The sequence below is a fragment of the Perca flavescens genome, chromosome 10, assembly GCF_004354835.1.
Source record: "Perca flavescens isolate YP-PL-M2 chromosome 10, PFLA_1.0, whole genome shotgun sequence".
Taxonomy (NCBI): domain Eukaryota; kingdom Metazoa; phylum Chordata; class Actinopteri; order Perciformes; family Percidae; genus Perca; species Perca flavescens.
In genome coordinates, this window is record NC_041340.1 from 5,839,520 (window position 1) to 5,855,146 (window position 15,627).

A 15,627-nucleotide genomic window follows, 5' to 3' on the forward strand; every position below is an offset into this window, starting at 1 on the left:
ACTTCAGATACAGTATTAGGGGACCACTAAGGTCTATATAAAAGAGACTTCAGATACAGTATTAGGGGACCACTAAGGTCTATATAAAAGAGACTTCAGATACAATATTAGGGGACCACCAAGGTCTATATAAAAGCACCCAAAAAGGAGCATGTCATGGGACCTTTAATTCCAGTTTATTTTGATTGCTTAGCATCAGGCCATGCTGAAGCCACTTTTTCAAAACTCTTCATACAGTCTGCATTACCAACATGCATCTTGCAAACTGTAGTACGTCTGTATTTTGAGAATGAATGTGTGTGTGTGTGTGTGTGTTTCTCCTCGTCTGTATAAGTGAGACAAAGATAGAAAGAATGTAAGAGAAGTAGAGCGAGAGAGAAACTTTTAAATAATACATTAACTGCTTCTGAGACAGGATTTTAGAAGGAGATTTTGGACACAGAACTACGGCAGAAAATACTGCAACAATGAAATGAAAGCATATACATGTCACACAATACCTGAATATAATGCACAGAGAAGGGGGTGACTTTTCTGCACATTGAAGCTAGATGAGAATCTGCAGCAATGCCAGGCTTCAAACATGGAGAGCTCGCAGGTCGTCCTGAGGACGGCTGTTCGACTGGGAGCCGCTGTCACCGCAATGATTCATTTATCTTCTTCTCCTCCTTTCCAGCTTTTCTTTTTATTTCCTCCTTTATTGCTTACCTGTCTCTCTGATAGTCGGACTCACCCTCTCTCCCTTTGTCTCCTTCTATCTTGTGGCACCTGAGAGCCCAGGGTGATCTTTGTCCCCAGGATGTTGACATGACATGCGTGTCATTTCTGTGTGTACGTAGGAATGAAAGTAATTAAGAGAGGTTATATCTCTGTGTACACATACATGCGTACAGGGAGTGTATGTGTGTGTGTGTGTGTGTGTGTGGGTGGGTGTGTGTGTGTGTATTTACGAACACTGACGAGTGACAAAGACACTGCTGTGATGTCTCACCTCCCTGAGGAAAGAACAATGACACTCCATCTTCGTTTCTCCCTGCCTCATTTTCTGTCTGTCCACTGGGAAATAAACACACACACACACACACACACACACACACACACACACACACACACACACACACACACACACACACACACACACACACACACACTCTACTACTACTACATATTAATTCACATGCAAATATAAATAAGAGACACACAGTACATGGACACACAAAGAGACATACAGACATTAACCTGCTCAATGGGAGTGTCCCATGGGTAACAGTATTTGTGACAAAAAAATAAAGCGTAACTCTAAACACATCATTAAAAACCAGCAAAACTGTTCAGTGTTGGCAAAACAGGCAGCAGAGAGTCAGCCTGTTGGACAGTGTTTAGGTCAGTCAATCATTAAAGAACACAGTTAGTCAGTACTTTTGATTTTTCCTTATTACATCTGCCAAGGAAGATAGGTTTTAGTGTGTTTGTCTGTCAGTAGGATTACGGAACAACTACTGGCCTGATTTTAATGATAGAAGGTTGGAGCGTTGGACAAGGAAGAACCAATTACACTGTCGAGTGGATCTGAATCACGGTGCAGATCCACACGTTAGTTTTCACTTTTGTTAACTTTGCGAGATAGGGCACGGCCTCGGCGGAGGTCTGAGTTTTTTTCTAGTTCATCTTATTAGTCCTTACTTAAACAGGAACACATTAGTGTTCAACAGTGTTTCAGGCTGAGCCTTCTCCTCCTTTAAAAGAGTACTCCACCGACCAGGATCCTAGTTAGGGGTCTTCTTATTTTGTCATGTTGTATCTCACATACTTTATTAGCATTTAAACTGCTAAAAGCTGGAAGATATTTTTCTTTGGATTATGGGGAAACAGTTTTGGGATAGTCTGATTACTTTTTTATTCTGAGAAGTAAGAATACATTTGAACTCATGATACTCATATTTCCATTGTGTAACCTTTGGTTTCTTTTTGATTGGTGCCTTTTTGTAAAAAAAAAACTAAATTCAACCAGTAATAACAATAATACAGAACAAAGCACCGTCGTAGACAATGCAGGATTCGACCACCTGATACTGGGATTATCTTATTTTTCTAAAAAAAAGGAAATTATTACATTTTTTAAAGTAATTTAAAAAATAAAGTCTACTCAGAGTGGCCGTAAAGGAATTGAGAAAGTTCAGCATTAAAATGCTGATGTTATCATGGTGTCAACACCTTAGGCAATATTTTCCAAAAAACAAAAGTTCTACTGTAGCTTAATGCCTTTTGTTGTTTTGTTCTTACTCCCCCCTGGGTCATTTTATTGACATTTCTCCAGCTGGAGAAGACAGCCGTGAACATAGAATGTGTTAGCTATAATCACAGTAGTTATCTTCATAAAGAAAAAAAAGGGTGCTTTTCCATGCTACTTCTTCTTCTTATCTTTGCTGTATTTTCTTGTTAAATGCCATCATATCTAATTCCTCTACTTTCCTTGTTGTCCAGTTCACACCATGTGCGTCTGTAAATTACACCAACTTCCCAGTAACACAATCCCTTTTAATAAAGTTTATTTATTCTCTGCACTTTAAGCTAAACACGATATGTCATCCTAACTAAACATGACGCCTCCCGCTCGGGGCATGATAATATGTTTCTAAACTGTTCTGAATTACAGCCAACACTGCTGTGTGTGTGTGCATACATTATTTAAGTGTCTGCATGCTTTCAGACATCTATTCATAGGTGCGTGTGTGTTTCCCATGCGTGCATGTGAACACAAGTGTGTGCATGTCCAACATGATTTACATTTGGGCCCCACATGCAGCGGTCCGAGCAGACAGCTGGTTGGTTCCAGCGCTGACAGTCTGTTTGAAGGCTGTTTGGGTTAGTGACAGGCAGATGGAAAACCCTCACAGCCAACCGCTCTTACTGAAGCTATTTATAGACCGCAGACCATCCACGCTGCAGAGAGCGTGGACAACAGGCCAGCTGACTCTTTCACTAGTTAACTGGTTGGCTGGTGTTGTTTCTCTCTCTTTGCCAACCAGAGTAAGGACGAGGAGAAATTAAAGACCTACTAGATTACTGGTCACAGGTAAATAGGGTTGAGACTAGCGATTATATCAATTCATCTGACAGAAATTCATGATTCGGATCGATTCATCAAGGAAGGTTACAAATACATCCCCCTTTCACAGTCACTGGCGTTACAACTGGCTGACAAAGTGTTTTACTGTCACTTAGTGTCCACAGTTCTGGTCTTCGTCAAAGCACAAAGCTGCACAGGAGAAATCTGTGTGTGCGTGTGTGTGTGTGTGTGAGAGAGAGAGAGAGAGAGAGAGAGAGAGAGAGAGAGAGAGAGAGAGAGAGAGAGAGAGAGATGCAAAGACAGTGAGGGTAAAAGAGTATTTATGTATGTGTGTGGGTCTGTGTGTTGCACGGCTGCATAATGCACATGTATCAGAACCGTGTTCTGAGTTGTTAGTAACCTCATACTGGGTAAAGCAACAGCTTGATGTGTCAGCCTGCATAGGAAAATTGCTCGATTTGTTTTCAAGGTGGTATTGACGTGTATACTATTGTTCCACAATGCAATTCAAAACAGAAAATACCGTATAGGAGCAACCATCAGTTGAATAAACATGACAAATTGTGTGTTGGTACAAAGATATCAAACCAAAACAATAAGTAATAAATAATTGGAAAATCATTTTGATGTTGATTGAAAGAAGTGTTCAAATTTGAAGTGGCAGACAGGTTTTTCAAAGTTAACCTGATAACCATACTAATTATTGTTTTGTTGTCAAAAACGTTTGATGATGTTGTGTGCGTATTTAAACAAAAAAAAAAAGTCAGCTTTCTATCACGTCTCAATTATTGATATTGGGCAGCCGGGTCGGCTCAGTGGGTAGAGCAGGCGCACATATACTGAGAGGTTTATGCCTCGACGCAGAGGTCCAGGGTTGGAATCTGACCTGTGACGATTTCCTGCATGTCTTCCCCCTCTCTCTCCCCTTTCTCACCTAGCTGTCCTGTCAATATTTAAGGCGGAAAAGCCCAAAAAATTATATAAAAAAAAAATATATATATTGATATTGGTACCGGCCTCTAAAATCCAAGTTTAGGTCAGGCAAAGTATACTTATGTTATGTGTGGTGTGTGTGTGTGTGTGTGTACTATTTGTGCCACTTCAGCATGTTTTTCTTGCCCAGTTTTACTATAGAAGTTAACACAGTGAGAGTCCACACCTTTTTAGTGAGGGTCCACACCTTCCTGGGCACCATGATCTCTGCCGACCTCTCCTGTACGGCAAACACCACGGCTGTCATCGAGAAGGCTCAGCAGCGCCTGCGCTTCCTGACAGTAATCAGAAAGAACAGGGTCGACAAGGAGCTGCTAGTGACCTTCTACCGCTCCACCGGTGAGAGCATCCCGAGGGACTGCATCACGGTGTGGTTCTCCCGCTGCACTGGGGCACAACGGAAGAAGCTCCAGAAAGTGGTCAACACCGCACAGAGGATCATCGACCCCCTCCCCTCCCTGAAGGACATCCATTCATCCCGCTGCCTCAGCCGAGCTAAGGCAATCATCAAAGACTGCGCCCATCCTGCCTACCCCCCCCACACACACACACACACACACACACGCACACGCACACACACACACGCACACGCACACGTACACACACACATTCACACTTCACATATGGACCATGTGCAATAACTCAAGTACTCTTAGGGCCCTATCTTGCACTCAGCGCAATTGCCTTTTTACACCGACGCATGTATCATTCCTATTTTGCACCCGACGCACAGCGGACTTTTCACTCCACAGACGCACGTCGGTAAAATAGGGAATGTATTTGCGCTCCCGGGGGCGGTTCAGCGAAAAGAGGAGGCGTGTTCCGGCGCAAACGTTAATTGGTGCTATTTTGCAGTTTCAGAAACCAATTCCGCCACTGACCAGGAAAGACCTGGTCTAAAGTCAGTGGCGCTAGTCTAAAGTCAGTAGCGCGTTATTCAGATGCTATTTTAGGGGTGCATGCTTGGCCATAATGTAGCGTGTGCACAACGCGCATACACTTCTCTCATCTAAACGGACGCAGCAGTTCCCATTTTTGCAAACCATACATAATTACAAAGGAAAATATTACTGAAAACGTGCTTCAGGTGTTTGGATCGGTCAGGAGGCACTTTACAGTACAGACCTCAAAAAGTCGCAGCATTCTTTGTGGCTTGTTGTGTTTTACACAACATTTCCATGAATCATGGATGAATCATGGAAATATTAGAGGACTTAAGGAGACGTGATGTTGAACTACGGCGGGATCTGGTCCGGGAGTAATACGCGATGCGCTCCTGATGGAGCGGGTGGACGGAGATGGAGTGGGGGGAGGAGGAAGGAGCACAACAGTATGGAGGAAATATTTATTCATAATTCAAATTGAAAGTCCAAAGAGAAATTGAAAGTCCAAAGGGAAAACAAAGCGAGATCAAATTAAAAATATAATTTTTTTTTTAAATTTTCCATTTGGCTTTGGCTTTTGAATTTAATATTTGGCTTTTGAATTTCAATTTAACATTGGATTTTAATTTTCATTTAATATTTGGCTTTTGAATTTCAATTTAACATTGGATTTTAATTTTCATTTAATATTTGGCTTTTGAATTTCTTTGTATTGTTTTACTATTTATTTCTTGCCTTTTTAGATTTTCGTTGTTAATTTTTGTGCAATGACAATAAATCTTCTGATTCTGAACATATAGAAATGATTGCTGTCTATATTGCTGTCCGTGCGTTGTTCTTCTGATTTAGAGGCCACCCTCCAGTTTGATAGACAGTAAACTCCCACACGGAGCACAAATGATGTACTTCACCTGGTTGAAAAAGAAAAAGGAGCGGTTCATTCACACACAGAGCTCATGTGGACATCCAGTGGTTCCCCTATAACAAAGGGATATAACATATGCACAATATTACATATTTTTAAAACGTGATGAATTAGCATATGAAAAATACAAAAAAATAAATGAAAAGGACACAAATTATCAATTAAGTGTTACATGATAAAAATCTATGATTTCATAGTTCCAGGGACCATCGCTAATTACCGTCCAACCCATAGTTGGCAATTAAGCAGCGCCTTGTCCCACAGAACAATGTATTTGATGAGAGTAAAATACGTGGGTCCATTTTATTGTAATATTTGTCTTTTTTTTTTATCTCAGCAATACTTTTTAGTAAGAGCCCAGCGCCTGCCTGTGTCAGCCGTATTGCTTAGATAAAGAAAACCACCTTTTATCACACAGAAAGGGATCAAGACTTGGCAGGCTGTTACAGCAATCAAGGTGGACTCAGTGCTCAAGGCTCTTTTATGATCCTAGTGTTCAACCTACTTGCAGAATAAATCTACCTTAATCTCTCTCTGTCTCTGTGGTTTCACCTCATTTCAAGTTTGGGTGTGTAGAAGAATTGAGCGTTTGATGCCTTTTCTCAACTTTTTCACTTCCACAACTCCGCATCACTCCTCTTTCTGCTCCCAGTCCATGGGAATAGGAAGATGGATGTTTTCTTTTCCCCATCTATTTTGTTGTTGTTGTTGTTGTTGTCCTGTTCTCCTGGAATCTATTGTTTTGTGATTAATGGAACCAATATTTGATTTTCCTTTTTTCTCTTGGTATTGAAAGACAAACCTACAACCTGAACGTTTCCCTTTCTTTTATGCCTCTGTTAGCCTTTGATTGCTAGTTCACTTTGCAAATACACTGCTTTAAATGACATTTTCCAACCTGACTGCAGATATCTGTTCCCATTCAAACACAGCATTAGTGAGGTCCAACATTGGCTCACAGTTGGCGTCTCAGTGCATTAGGAGTTGGATGGGGTTGAGTTCAGGGATCTCTGCAGGCAAGTCAGGTTCCATTTCTTCATGGTGTTGTCTTTGTGCATGAGGCATTATCATGTTGAAACAGGAAAGGGCTAAACAAAAAAATGTTGCCACAAAGGTGGAAGAACATTATTGTCTTTGTCTTTGAATTAATTCCATGCACACAGGGGACAAAGAAAGTGGTGCGTGTTGCCTTCTACTCATCGAGAACACCATTGTCTAACATGGCATTGTATGCTGCAGCATTAAGGTTTCCCATTATTGGAACTAAGGGACAAAGCCCAGACCATGAAAAACAGCTTCAAGGTGCAAATAATATAGTATATGAAAACACTCACTTAGCCTGTCATCGAGGCAAATCCCCAAATGTGTCTAAGTCTGGAAACTCTCAGTTCATTTTTGATTTCCAAGTGGCACAGACCAAAATGCCTCTGGACACAATTAAAAAGACCTTGAATAGAATCAGAGCAATGACACAACGTCGCTCTGAGTGACACATGCCTGTTGGGGAGGTGCTTGGTCCGTTTTCAAGCAGGAAAAACATTTTCTCAAATTACAGCTAAACAGCACACTGTAATGTGTTTCTTAAAACATTTGAGGCGGGAAATATCCAACACAGTAATGGAATTGTGATTCATATTTGATCAGCACCGTTTGATCTGTGTTTCCTCAGCCTGGTCGGTTGCACTAGACACAGTATGCCAGTTATGTTCACTAACTACAGGCATTGTATTAAACCCATATCAGATAAACGGTTGTGATTGGTCCGGTCGTGGCCTGGTCGTCTGGAAATCAGTCTGAACGGTAGGGGGGCCAGACGTTTCTGCCAGAGCAAATTAAACATGACCTCGGCAGATTCGTCTGGTTCCTAGACTACCAACCATTAGCTTTTTGGAGCCTTCAACCACATTTCACTGTCTTCTTTAGCCAGTGGAGCTAACTCAGGTGTCATCATGCGCCCCGAGAGTTGAACTTTGGTCACAAATAAACAAATTTGTAATTAACTAGGAATTACTTTTTCTGTAACGAAAAGGTGATTCTATCGGTTGTATATTCTACTGCACTGGTTCTCAAACTGTGGTACAAGTACCACTGGTGGTACACAAGCTCCTTCTAGTGGAACGCAGATGGAATCACTGGAATATTTAAAAAATAATAATAATAAAGTTAATTTAAAAACATAATACTTTAGAAATACAACATTCCCAATAAAAATACTTAAACTATGATCAATTAAAAGTAATTTTAAAAAAGTTTTTGTTTAAGGGTTATGTTTTTTTTGTTTAGATATCAGCTACATAGTTACGTTCATGAACGGAGAGTGCATTCACTTTTAATACTAATAATAATTACGAGCTGTCAAGATAATAAGCAGAGGTCAAATGAATGGTTCAAAAACACTGCAATCGTGGCTCCAAACAGGAACTATTAAGAAGAGAAGGAGAATAGGAGAATATTTCGAGCAGCCCTGTTGCTAGTCGCTTCTTAAGCAGTCTCCACAGCACCTGCTAGCATCAAAGATGCAGAACAGTAAAGAGATATGACCCGAGTTACGTCAAACCTTGGATTCAGTTGTAGCGGGATGGAGGAAGTACAGTGTGGCTGCAGCTCTCGAAAATAAATGTTTTCAGGAATAAACCTGCCTCTTGCGTGAATGGTCCATAGCTAAATAGGGTAGGCCTATGATACGCTATTTTAACATGGACCATAATGGTGGTCGGAGAGCCTAATATTTGTAATATTTCTTAAGTGGTACGGTGTGTAAAAGGAGTTTAAAAAGTTGCTTATTAGTGAGTAAGTTGTTGCTGACTTTACATAATGTTGTCTGTATTAATCATGAAATACACACTTGGCAAAATGCAAATTGCATGTGAAAAACTGTAATCCAATCCTTGCCCATTATTTATTTAACAAATGGGATTCAATTAATATTTATTTCTGGATTTCCTAAATGACAAAAACGCACCAACATAAACCAACCATGTGTTTGTTTTTATGCTTTAATTGAAACGTCCATTTGGCTTTCGTTAACATTACTTCAAGGTTCATCTAAAATCAACTGCTGCTTGTTGTGTTTTGTTTCCTTGATTAGGAGGACCTCTCGGGAGCTCTTGTGTTGTTTTTCTATAATTGCTTGTCACGGAGCTCTCTATCATCAGGCAAACAACTGCCAATCCCTCTCCCTCTCCATTTCAGTTACATGTGTGACTCAACAGCAACAGCAATGCCAATTCAAAATTGAAATTTAGAACCTTTTGTGTATTCAAATCGCAAATCTTGTTTCCAATTAAACTGTCATAAAAAGCAACAATACATGTTTCATCTACTCCACTCGCTTTACATTTAATGATCTTAAAATGCTTTTTAAATAATGATCATTTGTTATTGATTTGTTGGTCACAAGAAGGGATATTGATCTAAACTCTCCTCTCATTCTTTCCCCGCCATCAGGAAAATTAAGACCAACTACTTCATTGTGTCTCTGGCGTTTGCCGACTTGCTGGTGTCGGTGCTGGTAATGCCGTTTGGGGCCATCGAGCTGGTGCACCAGCACTGGATCTACGGCGAGACCTTCTGCCTGGTCCGGACGTCGCTGGATGTCCTGCTGACCACCGCGTCCATCCTGCACCTGTGCTGCATCGCCCTGGACAGGTGAGTCTTTCTGGTCTAGTTTGCATTGTTTGTGGGTTTGGGTTTAATTTGGCATGAAATAACACTAAACCTGCACAGATCTATACCACATTATTAATAGGTAACATACAAACAACTGACAGCATATTCCCCCTCCAAGACGGAGCTTTTCCAAGATGGCCTGTGGAGTGTATAGATCTTAAAATGTTGGCTTGGTGTTTCAGACACAGAGAAGAAGACAATGTGTAGAGTTAAAGTTCCAGGAAATTAGACAGTTGTGAGGCCTTGACACATACACACTCTTGTTATGGGTATGGGAGGTGATCTACAGTAGTGTATTGTTTATTTGTATAGATGAGTTCTTCTAGATCAGAATCTAAAGTTCAATTCACAAAAAAATATAGATGCATTTTCCTAATTTCCCCTGGCCTTGTCTTGTAAATAATGCAGTTTGGGTTTTACTTGGAGAGGATTTCAGAAGGTAGACATAGAAACTTAACAAAAGCTATCAAAAGTAAAATAAATGTCCTTAACTGAGCAAGCAAACTCCTAAAATAAGATTTATTAGTAGAAAACTTACTGTACAAAGTAGCACCCTCATCTTTCTCACCACCGCATAAAGTTGATCCAGGGCTGAAACATTAAATCAGTGAATCTCTGGCCTCTTACTTTGATGGCTTTGATGCTAACTCGAGGGAGAAGCCTTCCATGCTGATAGCATGGACTGTGTGGGATAAATTCTTTCAATTGCCTCTCAGCCAGAATGATGGAACTCATTTCAACACAGAGGGAAAACAACAACAAAAAAACCACGAGCATTTACAGCACCTGACAAATTTCAGCACAGCAGCGGACATAAAGTTAACAGACGATTCAAACTGCAAGACAGCGCTATTAAAGTTTAGTCAGCTTTCCCTGCTGTTTGGGTATCAGTGTAAATCATGCCTAATGATTGCTTCACTTTTGGTACCTTAGGAAGTGAACCAACCAACCAGCCGGCAAAAGGGTGCCTGCAGCAGTCAGGCTTACTGGCCAGCAAGCCAGAGAGCTGTTTTCAGACACTCGCACTTTTTAGCAAGTATGTTTGGTTTGAGAAGTCTGTAGACGTCGGCAGGCTACGCTACAACTGCTCTGGTGTCACAGGAAATTCCACCGGATGCATGTATTTTCGCCGATGTCCATTTCCTTCCGCTTTCTTTGTGTTGGTTGACTTATGAGGACTATGGTTGACTGCTCCTCAGATCTCTGCAGGCGTTTTCTCTCGCACAACTATTTTACAGCGGCTCCGTGAGGAGCTTAGTGTCGCCCATGACGATTGTGATTGGTTAAAAGAAAGGCCAATGAATCAGAGCCTTATTGTGCAGGCAGCTGGATTAAATGGGGTCAGCCCTATGTTCCCACAGCCCAATGGTCCCACAGCCCTATGTTCCCACATTTCTTAGAATTTTTTTTCACTGAAAATTAGGCCTTATCTTCCCAGATTTCTAAGATTGTTCTCAAAAATTAGGCCCTATGTTAGGGTAAGGGTTGTGGGAACTGTGGGGGCATGGGGCCTAAATTAAAAAAAAAAAAATATTGTGGGAACATAGGGCTGTGGGAACATAGGCACACTCCCGATTAAACCACCTCAACCAGACAATGGTCAAAGTAAAACAGGTGTGAGAAAAAGTAAGTCTTCTTTTCAAACATGCTGCAATAGTGTAAACCCTAAAACATGAAGGGAGTAAGTGATGCTGAAACTTTTCGAAGTTTCTGAAAGCTAGAAATGCAGTACCAGTCACACTTTCTCATTCAAGTGAATGGAAAAGTGTGTCCAAACCTTTGACTGGTACTGTATGTATTTGGCCTTTGGGGATTTCTACACTGAATAAAATCTTGGGATTGTTTAAGGTAAAACAAATGATGGGTAACATTGGAGGATACTGGCACAGCAAGAGAATTTTCCAAATTACACAAACCAAAGATGCAAAGCTCAGCAACAGCCCATGAGGAAATGGTTTCTTTATTCAATTATCTGGCTGAGGATCTTTGTACTCTATACATCCAGCTGCCTCCGCATCCTGGAACAGCACAACTTCCGTGATGGATTCAGTGAGAGGCAATCCCCCTTCCTTACCCCCCAAGTTCCCCTTGTCCCCTGATGAATCATATTACATCCACCGTAGACTGTTCTTTCGTAGATCTTCCTCCTCCTCTAACTATTAGTGATATTAATTATTAATTGCCTGACTCTTTTGCTGATTTTGATGTTTCTCTCAAGGACAATATTGCCGATGCCAATAACTCTCCCCTCTTCCCCTGCTTGCTGGGTGTAAGAAAATTAAGAACATGTGTGTGCTTTGACAACTTATTTTGAAATAAAAAGGTTCCTGCTATGATATCCAGCGTGTCTTTGTCATCGATCCAGTCTTATGTGTTCAGTTTTAGCACACTTTTACTCTGTACTTTGCTAACTATAGCTGTTGTGCCTTGTTTTGTTTCATTTTAATCATTTCCTTATCCATTTGCTGTCTCATTATCGTAGCATATTATTTTTGTTGGTTTTTAGCAAATAAACGTCTCAATGTTGTTTAAAAGGCTTTTTCACATTCAACATTTGGTTTTCTAACAATTAAAATGAAATGGACAAATGTGCAGACAATTGACACATCTACAAAATACATAGTTAAACTTAACAGTGCTTCTGTCCTCATGAATATTGTTTTGCTTTAATAAAAGAGATTCAATTAAAATAACAATGATTGCTTCACAGTTATATTAAGCTTTTCATAGACATGAGATAATATGTGCTAAGTTCTCATTGAAATGGTGATCTGGTGATGTGATAATGAATGAAACAGTGCTCTTAAGCTATAAGAAAATTGGCATGAATGTAAGAACAGGTGGAGCTAAGTAGACCAGTAGCTTGTAAACAGTTATAAAGCTGTAGGTGCTCTGACCATTTGAGAATCTCATGTTTGTGGTTGTATTAAAAGCGACAGACAGACAGAGAGGATGAAATTTGTCCTCATGTAGAACTGCAGCAAGAATTAATGAAACTGTCATTCAGTCAGATGCAGCAAGATGCAACAGAGAGTCTGGAGTCCCATATGAAAAAAAGCCCAGATTAACAGTTTCTTGTTTCTCTCAGTGTGTGTGTGTGTGTGTGTGTGTGTGTGTGTGTGTGTGTTGTGTGCTTTATTTTAAATACCCAACAGACATATACAAACACCAACATTCTGCAGAACAGAAACATTAGCACTACAGATTAAAACAAGGCTTGGCAGATTTAACACTGTATCAGAATCAGAAAGGGCTTTATTGCCAAGTAGGTTTTTTACACGTACAAGGAATTTGTCTTGGTGTTGTTGGTGCATGTCACACATTCTCTAAATATAAGATAAGAAGGATGAGAAGAATATAAACACTATAAGTATAAATCTGTTGGTAATCCTTTTTTCAATACCATAACTTGGAACCATAACTTCTTTTGTTTAGGATTTCATCTGCCAGGGTGAGATAAATGCTATCAAAGTGACACACAAAATAGGGGAATAATGGATACAGAGTAAAGTGGTTAAAGGTGGCCGTGATGAGCATATTATCACTTCTATCAACTCAAAGCGTCTCTTATCTGGAATACGGCAGTAGGACATGAGAACACAGTTAAAAGTGACAGGGGACCAACCCAGTCCCTGATGGGGAATTTTGCCCTTGCAGACATTTCCTTTCCACAAAATAAAGTTTGAACCTGCTCAAGTGTGTAGCCTTCCCTCAGTACTCATGAAACCTTTATGAAGGTGTTCCTCAAGGATCCTTCCAGGGCTCTACTAATGTAGGCATTTCCCCGGAACCACCGACATAAAAAGATTCTTTGGGCTTCATATGGTTCCTCAAAGTGTTATAAATTCCAGTGTCCGCTGTCACTGACTGAGGTTGAAGAAGCTTAATGGACAACAAATAGTTTGGCAGGAAGTGCAAAATAAACTCTCTCTCAACCTTAGAGATGCCTCCAACGCTTGATCTAATGGGAAAGGCAGGACGGAGATATTGAACAAAGACTCTTCTCCCTGCTTTAATTACTACCCTCAAGACACCGTTGAGCATGGCAACCAATCCTTGCATACATCTTCAACGTCCGACTGATCGGCTGCCTGTGCGGATGTCTGAAAATGTTTAATCTAAGCAGGATGTAGCTGTAAAACAGTCCAGTCAGCCATTCTTAGCCAAAGTAATAGTTGAGATGGAAGTTGAATAGGACATTTAAGAGTCATGCCCAGCTTTAAATGGTCAGGCACCTATTGTCTTATGTTCTGCAGTCTCCGTTGATGTTTTTAAAAAGCAGCTGAAGACGCACTTCTTTAAATTTGCTTTTGACTCACGTTTGTAACTTTGGGTTTTAGGTTTTAATCTTTTAAATGATTTTCATTGGTCTTTCAATTAATTTTTCCTTGCTTATTTTCTCTTGGATCATACTGTATTTTTTTTACAAATGCTTATCATGTGAAGCACTTTGTGACTTTGTCTGTAAAAGGTGCTATATCAAATATACTTATTATATACATATATGGTGCAGGTAGAACTTTCAAAGTAGAATTTAAAGCCTTGGCTTCCATCGCTTTTGGCATTGTATGTTTTACGCTCTGAAGAGAAACTATAACACATGAACACAAACAGAAAGCAGCATATGCAGAAGAACACAACATGCATTCAAATATTTGCAAGAACAAACACGTTATGTCTGAATCTGAACAAAGCTCTGTTTTTTTTATATCAGACTTCTGTGTCTCTGATTGGGTGGCTTTTGAAGATATGTATGCTATTTAAGTCGTTGAAGCATGAAGCAGGAAGCCGCACTCTTCACCGCTTCACCCACTTTCTGACATTATGAATCGAGCAAAAGATTATGATCTGCCCCTGTGGGGGATGTGGTTGTGATGAAAACCTCCTCGGGAAAAACGGAGATCCAGGGACGGGTTTAGAGCTTGTGCGTTTGTTGAACAACATCTGAAATCTCCCTTCCCTCTGACATTGGAATTGAGGATGCTGACTACTACCGACTATTTTTGTAACTTTACCAAACAGATGAGTTTAATGAAGGGATTGGGCAGATGTGCAGAGCTGGGAAAGCAGGCAACCTTCTCTCTTAAACTCTCTTTTTTGTTCTTCACTCCACCACCATCAGTTTTCACATAGACAATCAAGTGGAACACCATGAATGACTTTTCGTAAAGACCATTACAAGGTGTGCACACTGTGTTATATCCAATTTGCCAGGGGGGGTGCATGGGATTTCCCCCTTTCTGGTACGTAAACAGTCTACAGTGCCATAGAGTACAGTACAATAATGATAATTGTATTTAGCTGCTATAGAGCTCCGGCTACCAGCGGCAGTTGTTTAACCCCCAGTAGGTGACTGTGAGCCGGGTACAGGTACCGCCAGATGACGGTCCTTTCATGGGCCGTGATAGTGGAGTTTAGCCAGAAAAAGTGAGCGTCATTTGGCGCTGACAGTTAGGTTTAGGCACCAACACGACTAGTTAAGGAAAAAGATCGTGGTTTGGATTAAAACGTTCCCGAGGAACGACTGAACGTTTCCTGTGTCAAAGTATTTTTCTTTTTGCCGCAAAGTGAAGTCCGCACAAACAATCAATACCACCACTAACGGGATAAATCGGATTTGGTGGGGATTGTGCTGGACTGATTTATTGTACAACACACAGCTCCTACAACACAGACCCTATGTTTTCAGAGCATCTGTTGACAACTGAGTGAAAGGCTGATGAAAAAAAAAATCACTTCCAACATGTTTATGCTTTTGAGAGGGGAAAGAGAAGGCTGCTGATTGTAGCTTCCAGCATCCTAAATCAAACTGATTGTATAAGAAAAGAGCAAAGCAAGACAATAACAGACTAGGAAAGTAAACACATTTTTGCTGGTATATTATTATTATTATTATTATGAGGAATCTCTAAAAGGAAGCATCTGTTGTCTGCATCACTGCAAGAGAAAGAGCATAAACAAAGAAGGGAACAATGAGAAATATTTGAATACATAATATAGAAGAATTTAGAGGGGAAAAATGACAAACATTTTAAGCACATTTCCATGTTATTTATGTTCTTACCGCTGTCAAATACTGTCACTGC

At 40.4% G+C, this 15,627-nt stretch overlaps 1 protein-coding gene across 1 annotated transcript in view; it reads left to right on the forward strand.

Annotated features, from left to right (window-relative positions):
- The window catches only part of htr4 (5-hydroxytryptamine receptor 4), a 151,270-nt gene that overhangs the window by 54,277 nt on the left and 81,366 nt on the right, over positions 1 to 15,627 (forward strand). The window contains exon 4 of the mRNA XM_028589676.1: positions 9,320 to 9,520. Within this exon, the coding sequence (XP_028445477.1) occupies positions 9,320 to 9,520 (201 nt within the window). The remainder of the gene's footprint in view (positions 1 to 9,319; positions 9,521 to 15,627) is intronic.